Source organism: Teleopsis dalmanni, chromosome 1 (assembly GCF_002237135.1).
Source record: "Teleopsis dalmanni isolate 2A chromosome 1, ASM223713v2, whole genome shotgun sequence".
Classification (NCBI taxonomy): domain Eukaryota; kingdom Metazoa; phylum Arthropoda; class Insecta; order Diptera; family Diopsidae; genus Teleopsis; species Teleopsis dalmanni.
This window is the reverse complement of record NC_051846.1, coordinates 10739733-10747314: the sequence shown is the minus strand read 5'-3', so window position 1 is coordinate 10747314 and position 7582 is coordinate 10739733. Positions and strand designations below refer to the sequence as shown.

Here is a 7582-nt window from a genome sequence, read left to right as displayed (position 1 = left end):
TTATTACACCTAAATCTGAACCAAGGTATAGTATGGATTTTTGCCATAATGGAAAAAATATTTTTTGATTGTGTTTTTGTAGTTTATTATATTTACATAGTTTATATTTTAAGGAATATTCTATCCTCTAATCCTCCCTTCTCCCTTTGGAAAAACCACTGATTCGAATCTGGACCTTTTTCATCTTTTTTTGGTTTTTTTTATCTAGAATTCTACAATAGTATTTGTTTATAAGAGGTGAATGTTTTACCTTTTTTTTTTTACTACATTCTATATTTTGTTGTAATTTCTTCTCTCCTGTAATTTTTTGTTTCTTTGCAAGTTCGATAATTTCAGGTTTTTAGTCGTTCTCCTCTATAGTGTTTTATATCTTTCTATGGTCAATCATTATAGACTTAAGGTCGTACACCCCTAGTCGTCATTGTAGTTTTTTGGGAGGTTAAAAATTTTAAATTTCATGTTGTTTTCCCCTGTTTTCCCTTTTCCTATATCTTATAGCAATTTCTTTGTAAGATCAAAAATTTCAGATTTCAGCTTTACTTCCCCTAAGACTAGTTGTAGTTTAATTATGAAGTCATCCTCCTCATATATTTCATTCGGAATGTAATCTTTAATAATTGATGGTCTCACAACTTACTAGAAAAATCCAATCCTTAGTCATTTTATCAATTCTAAACCATTATTGCAAATTTTTATTGTCATTATTATATTGAAATTTATGAATACATTGCTAGGTACTATGGAAAATTTTATTTTATAACATTTTTTTTAAATAAATCTATTAGCAATTTCAGTATTAAAATACCATTGCAATGCATTTTTTTCTGATCATCACGAAATACTTTTCTTAAATAGATTATTTCTAATCCCCTTTTTAATTTTAAACAATATTTATTTGTTGTCGTATGTGTCCAATAATTTTCTATACTTCTTTAGCTCTAATCAGTAAATTTAAGTTAGTTTGATCGGTTCGCCATGGCGTATGATTAATGTTGTTTATGGTTCGATGAAAATAGCACTATTAGAGAGACATGTATTGCCACAATATTATTTGTTATTCATTTGATGAAAAATATAAAATTTATGAAGACAGCAAAGCAAAGTGGCGGACTGTTTCAGAGACTCTTACATAAACTCGACTTGTGCCCAATTTCCAAAACCCAATTACGGGTGCTCGTACATGAGCGTTTTACTTGCTCTCCTTTAGTTTCGTATTATAAATTACAACTGTGTAACTAACAATTTGATTTGCTAATATGTAAATAACTTTTCAAGAGGTTAACGATTTTTTATTTAAATTTTTTTATTTCTACTTGCATTATAGTTGTACGACCCGTCCCTGCCGTCCCACAAAACAATGCAACAAAGGTACTTTATGGCATCATGAAATACATTTTTATGATATATGCAGGCACTTGGCTCTGTGTTGGTGCCTAGATCTGAGTGCAGCTAGGCATTGACATGTGTGTCGGTGTCTGCCCAACCACCTCTTCTGGTGCCTCAACCACAATGGATACATTGTTACGGCAGTATTTTGCAATTCTTTAAATGAAAATGCATAATTTTATACTTTTTTTATTTCACCATTTTCCTTACTAATAAAAACGATTTCACAAGTGTTGCCACATCGACAGAAATAGAAACAGAAATAGAAATAGAAATACTTTTGCGAATGCAAAATGTAAAATGTTGCTTTGTTATGCAATTAGTGGATTTAGTTAAAACTTAAAAGACTTGTTATATTATTTCCGTTATTGCAGCGAGGGCGGACGTTGCATAGTGCATTCAGTAAAAAATAGGTCGATTTTGCAAGTCAATGAATGTTTTGCAAAGTGTGGCAAAGTTGCATAAATTTAATTCTTTTTTACTGCATCTTAATTGAGTAATTAATTTGCCCTTTTTACTCTTCTTTTAGGCTAAAATGTTGGAGAATTCACATGCTTGGATGGGTGCTTCAAGTTCTTCCATTGCAGGTTTGTAAAGAAATTTACAGCGAACTTTCGCAGTTCGGTTTAATGCATTTAGCTTTTTTTGTTTGTGTCACCAGCAGACAGTTACCAGTACCAATTGCAGTCGATGTGGCAGAAATGTTGGAATACCAATCAAAACCTTATGCATCACTTGCGCTTTCGCGAGCGCGGTCCACTCAAGTCTTGGCGTCCCGAAACAATGGCCGAAGCCATCTTCAGTGTGTTGAAAGAGGGTCTCTCGCTTTCGCAAGCTGCGCGCAAATATGACATACCTTATCCAACTTTTGTATTGTACGCGAATCGTGTGCACAATATGCTAGGGCCATCGATCGATGGCGGCCCTGATTTACGTCCGAAAGGTAGAGGTCGTCCACAACGTATATTACTCGGTATCTGGCCAGATGAGCATATCAAAGGTGTTATAAAGACTGTAGTATTCCGCGACGCAAAGGAACTGAAAGAGGATACTCTACCGCCAATTCCGTATGGACGACATTCGGTAAGTTTCTATGACAAAAGCAATACCCACCCAACCTATTACAACAAATACTATCATTTCTAGCCAATTTTTCCATTTCCGGATAGTCCACTGAGCTATCCAGGCGTACCTGGACCATGTCCGAATGGTATGCCTTCAGCTCCCGGTGAGCAGATGTCACAAGAAGCTACAGCTGCAGCCGTTGCTGCTGTTGCACATAACCTACGCCAACAAATGCAAATGGCAGCCGCAGCACAACATCAGCACTCAGAGGGTGCATCAGGCACCAACCTATTTAACATACCACCGCATCTGCAATCGCATATGAGTGCAGCCGGTCCCGGTCCCGGTGGTATACCTCTGCCAAAGGCTAGCATCTCACCCGCATTGAGTTCTGCCTCAAATCATGGTGCAGCTGGTGGTATGCTTGGTCCAAGGCATGCACCATCACCGTGTGGTAGTTTACCTGGTCTGCCTAATCTACCACCTAGTATGGCAGCAGCACTGCACATGGTAGGCGGCACAAGCGCTGCACGTTGCGATCCTGCTGCTATGCTAAGTCAACAACAGCAACATCAATTGCAGCAATTACATTTGCAGCAACAGCACGCTTTGCATCAGCAGCAGCAACACCAGCAACAGCAACATCAACAACAACAACATGCGGCTACGCATGCTCTTGGTTTCGGTATTAGTTCCATGTCGCATTCATTAACTTCCACTACAGCTACGGCAACAGCAACGTCATCTTCCACACAAAAACTTCAACTTCAACAAGAAGAGCAACAACATCAACAACACGAACAGCAACAGCAACAACAACACCAACACACAACAAGTGCTGTGAATACTTCGTCAAGTTCCATTATAGCAAAACCAAAATCTGTAAAAGATTCACCAACTCAGCAACGCAGTAGTCCACGCCACGAGACACCATTGCATTCGCCTTTCACAGAGCTCGGTTTGGAAATTGGTTATAAACACGTACGCGGCTATTCACCTTCACGACTTTTTACCGAAGATATCGCTGAATTAATGGGTGCAGCCACAGCTACCACATCCTCTATTACTAGCAGTTCCAGTGCCAGTCCGGCAACTTCGTCCATTCTATCGTCACTAACTTCGGCAACGGGAAATGTGGCAACAGCTGCATCAGCGCCTACAAGCAGTAAAATTAGTTCCAGTAGTATTAAAATTGAACCCATCACAACAAGCAGTGAGTAAGGACCATTTTGGAAAATATATTAAACAAACTAAATACTTATTATTTTGATTATATTTTACTTTATACTTTATATTATTGGGAACACAACTTACTACAATTTGACTAAAGCATATGAGAATTATATTCCTCACCACTGTGAGTTTCGAAAAGTATGCGTAAATAGAGTGTTTCATTGGCTTTTTAGTAGACAGATTTCAATAGATTTCTATAGTCGTTCATTTACAGTTTTATATTACTTTTACACATCCATTACTGTTACTCACATATATTGTTACGGTAGTAAGTAGCGACAATCGACAGTTGTTTCATCTTTCTGTGAGCAGGAATAGTTCAATTAAAACATACCGAATAACAAATTATTATTACCATCAATAGTAATAAAGGAAAAATAAAGAAAGGCTGATACTCGATAAGGGGCTGTGATGGCCTATTAAGTAAGACAGTTTCGCATTTCACAGAGAGTTTCGGGGGTTACGAAATTAACCGATGTGCCACTCTACCAGTCAAAACGGTTAGCATTAAATGATCGCATTCTACCGTGAAAAGAATAAAAATATCACCGTAAAATTTAATTGGTCATGACAAGTTGAGTGCTCTTGCTATAATGTCGGTTCAATGTCGGTATGCGATTATAAATCTGGGTGAAGTGTCTAACCATTTATGGATAAAATAATATAACAGATTATTGTGTTTTCATAACCTACTATCCTCCCAACGATATATTTGTATACGAGCTCGATATATTAATAATATATGAACCTAATAGAATAATAATATCAAAGTTACTTCTAGTTTCCATAGCTTTTATCAAACTTCCAATAAAATCTGTTGAGCTCATATTAATTTAACCGTTAGGGTTGGTAGAACAACACTATACAAAAAAGAAGGTATTTGCAATCAATAACCGCATTCTCCGAACTGAATATCTATTGATGGGTTGGACACATAAAAGTTAATAAACCCAAAACATTAATAATATCAAGCTCACCTCCAATTTCGGGAAGCTTTATCAAACTTCTCATATAATATCTTTCCAACTTTAACTTTATTATATTCTCAGAATATTAGGATGTTCCTAGAGAGACATAATTTCCACAAAATTTGTTTCCCTCATCTTATTTTCTATAAGGTATGTCACTCAGATTGTAACGTCAATAAGAAAACAAAACAGCGTACAAGTTTATTAATAATATCATAGACTCTTCTAATTTAGTTAGCTCTTTGCAAGTTGTTTATAAAATATGTTAACCTTATCCAATTTTCCATAAACTATGTTGACCTCAACTTCATTTCATTGCTTCAATGATCCTCTATCTGAATTAAACGCAATGAGAAATAAAAGATTTGATAATTTTGCAGAGAAATTAGATATCAGAGAGACCCGGATAGTAGAAGCACCATGGTCTTTCTGATAATATCTCTATCCTCCAAAGTATAGTGTCAAGTATACTGGAAGTATGGGTTCTGTAGTTAATTCTCAGAGTTCTTAAAATTACTCGCTAAAATATTTTTAATTTTAAATAAAAAAAAATTGTTGTGTTCCCAATAATATATATATTAATTTTTTTATATAAAACAATAGTTATTTAAATTCATGAATTTAATATATTTTTTAGTTTTAATTTATTTTCTCATTTAATAAATTTTTTTTTATTTGACTCAATAAAAACAATACAACTAATTCTTAATTAATAATAAATATTTATTATATATATTTAAATGAAACCATTACTTTGAGTGTGCAATAGTATAATGATTAAAATAAATAGTAGTAAATAATATTATTAAAAAATTTAAATGTTACTTAATTACAAACAAAATAAAAAGAAACTGTTTTACTTTTCTAAGAAAAAAAAAATCAAAATATAACTAATTTTATTTATTATTTAAGTTTGAATTTAAGAACACCTCTACAGTTAAAATATATATATAATTATATGAATCAAAACACTATAGTATAATTCATACAAGAGAAAAACAAAAATATATGTGTATTATTATTTAAATATATACGAATATTTAAATCTTAAATATTTAGTGATTTTTTTATATATGTATTCGAAAACTTTAAGTTGTATTATTTATTAAAAGATCTCCTAATTATTAAGTTTAAATTTAATAAGAAATTACTTTGGAAAACATTCCAATTAAATGCATAAAAAATAAATAAAATAAAAATAAATAACAAATCTAATTAAAAATGTGTGCCCGATATTTTTTAATTTTTATATATTATTTTATATACAAAATGTGTACAAAAAACAAAAAGAAATTAAAAATTAAAAATTATTTAGAAAAAAATTATGAAATTTTTGGACTAAAACTTTTGGCACAAAATTAATATTTAGAAACAAAAAATTTAATATTTAGGTTGAGAAAAAAAACCTAAAACCACAAAAATTGCCTTTTGGAATAAAATTCAAAAATTTTATGGAGAAAACGAAAAAAAATTATTGTAAATTATTATTAAAAACTAAAGACGAAAAAAAGATTAATGAAAAGAACAAAATATTTATACAAAAAAAATTGACAATTTAGGAAAATCTAAAATTAAAAAAATATTTTATATTTAGAAGCAAAATTTTTAAAAAATGATATTTGCATTATTTTTTAAATATTAAATTGATTGCTGTTATTTTTTAACTGTATAAATAAAAAGAGATTTCTTTTTTTTCTTTTTTATAATATTTTATTTTTAAAATATTATTTTATATCAAAATTTCTTATCGAAAATGATAACAACTTTATAAAAATCTATATGTAGTTTCCCAATTTAATTTTAATCTATAATAGACAAATCAAGAAGATTTATTTTATTAAAAAATATTTATTAAAAGGTTTTCGAAAAGTAGTGAACTACAACAACAAAAATTATTTTTTATATTATTTTAATTCATTTAATTTTTGATTGACCCTACAACTGTTTCGAGTATTGTCAAATATTTATAATTTATAAATTTAACAGAAACTGTCATTATGATAATACCACTGACAGTCCGTCTCACATAAAGACATATCTCAATAAGGCAGTTTATTACCACAATTTTAGTAAACAGCATGCGAACTACTTCAAGGGACCTATTTTTAACCGGAACATCACTTTGTCTTTTAATGAACTAAAAATGTTTTACGATCCTATATTGGAGATATTAGAAAAACACTTGTGGAAACAGACACTAAAGTAAATCAACGTCCTTTTTTACTCTTTTTCTTCTTCTTTGTTCCATTAAATCCTCACTCTTAGTCAGTGACACAGTATTAAAGAGGTAATGATCTTCCTTTTCTGAACCACAGCTTAAACAGTAGTCGTTTTAATAAACAATAGTTATAGTTACAATTCTTTTCTAAAAGTTCTTTTTTAAGTAAACACACTAAAATAGGGATCCAGCACCTGCTTGAGTCCCTCTAAGTATATTCATGCTCTACTAAAATATTACTAATTTTTTGAATGTTTTTCATTTTCTACATTAAATACATAATAATAATATTAAAAGATATTTTAAAAGTTACATAAATTCAAAAACAATCTAATAGAACATATAGATTTAATTCATAGAAATATAAACTGAAATCTAAAGGCTCTTCAAAATAAACAGTTGTGAGCCTAATATTCTTCCCACCTCTACAATATTAATTTATTTCCTTCTTTCATCTTATCAATATCAAAAAGTTATACTTCCCTATAATTTTAAAACATATATTATAAAGCTCTTACTAATAGTCTGTTCAACGTAATTATTATTTATTTTTTTTATTTTCTTAATTATTTTGTCAAACAATTAATATTATAGAAAGTGCCTTTTCTTGAAAAATCTAATTACACTATTCTTTTTCGAACTTACATATATAAATATATCTCTAATTTATTTAAAAAAATAACTCTCCTATTCTAATCTTCCTTCTACTTCA

General features: G+C 30.8%; 1 protein-coding gene across 1 annotated transcript; it reads left to right on the top strand.

The window, feature by feature from the left end:
• Positions 1–1898: 1898 nt before the first annotated feature.
• On the top strand, positions 1899–5187 carry LOC119669573 (protein bric-a-brac 1-like). The gene is made up of 3 exons (XM_038079519.1): positions 1899–1973; positions 2048–2469; positions 2533–5187. Exons 1-3 carry the CDS (start codon positions 1922–1924, stop codon positions 3670–3672), a joined length of 1614 nt encoding a protein of 537 aa, XP_037935447.1. The 5' UTR covers positions 1899–1921; the 3' UTR covers positions 3673–5187.
• The last annotated feature ends 2395 nt before the right edge of the window (positions 5188–7582 follow it).

What these genes read in the sequence shown, in the direction of transcription:
- LOC119669573 (XM_038079519.1), top strand. Translation starts at nt 1,922, where the DNA reads ATGTTGGAGAATTCACATGCTTGGATGGGTGCTTCAAGTTCTTCCATT. An exon ending in TTCAAGTTCTTCCATTGCAG is followed by an intron (nt 1,974 to 2,047) that starts GTTTGTAAAGAA and finishes TTGTGTCACCAG; the next exon opens with CAGACAGTTACCAGTACCAA. An exon ending in TTCCGTATGGACGACATTCG is followed by an intron (nt 2,470 to 2,532) that starts GTAAGTTTCTAT and finishes TATCATTTCTAG; the next exon opens with CCAATTTTTCCATTTCCGGA.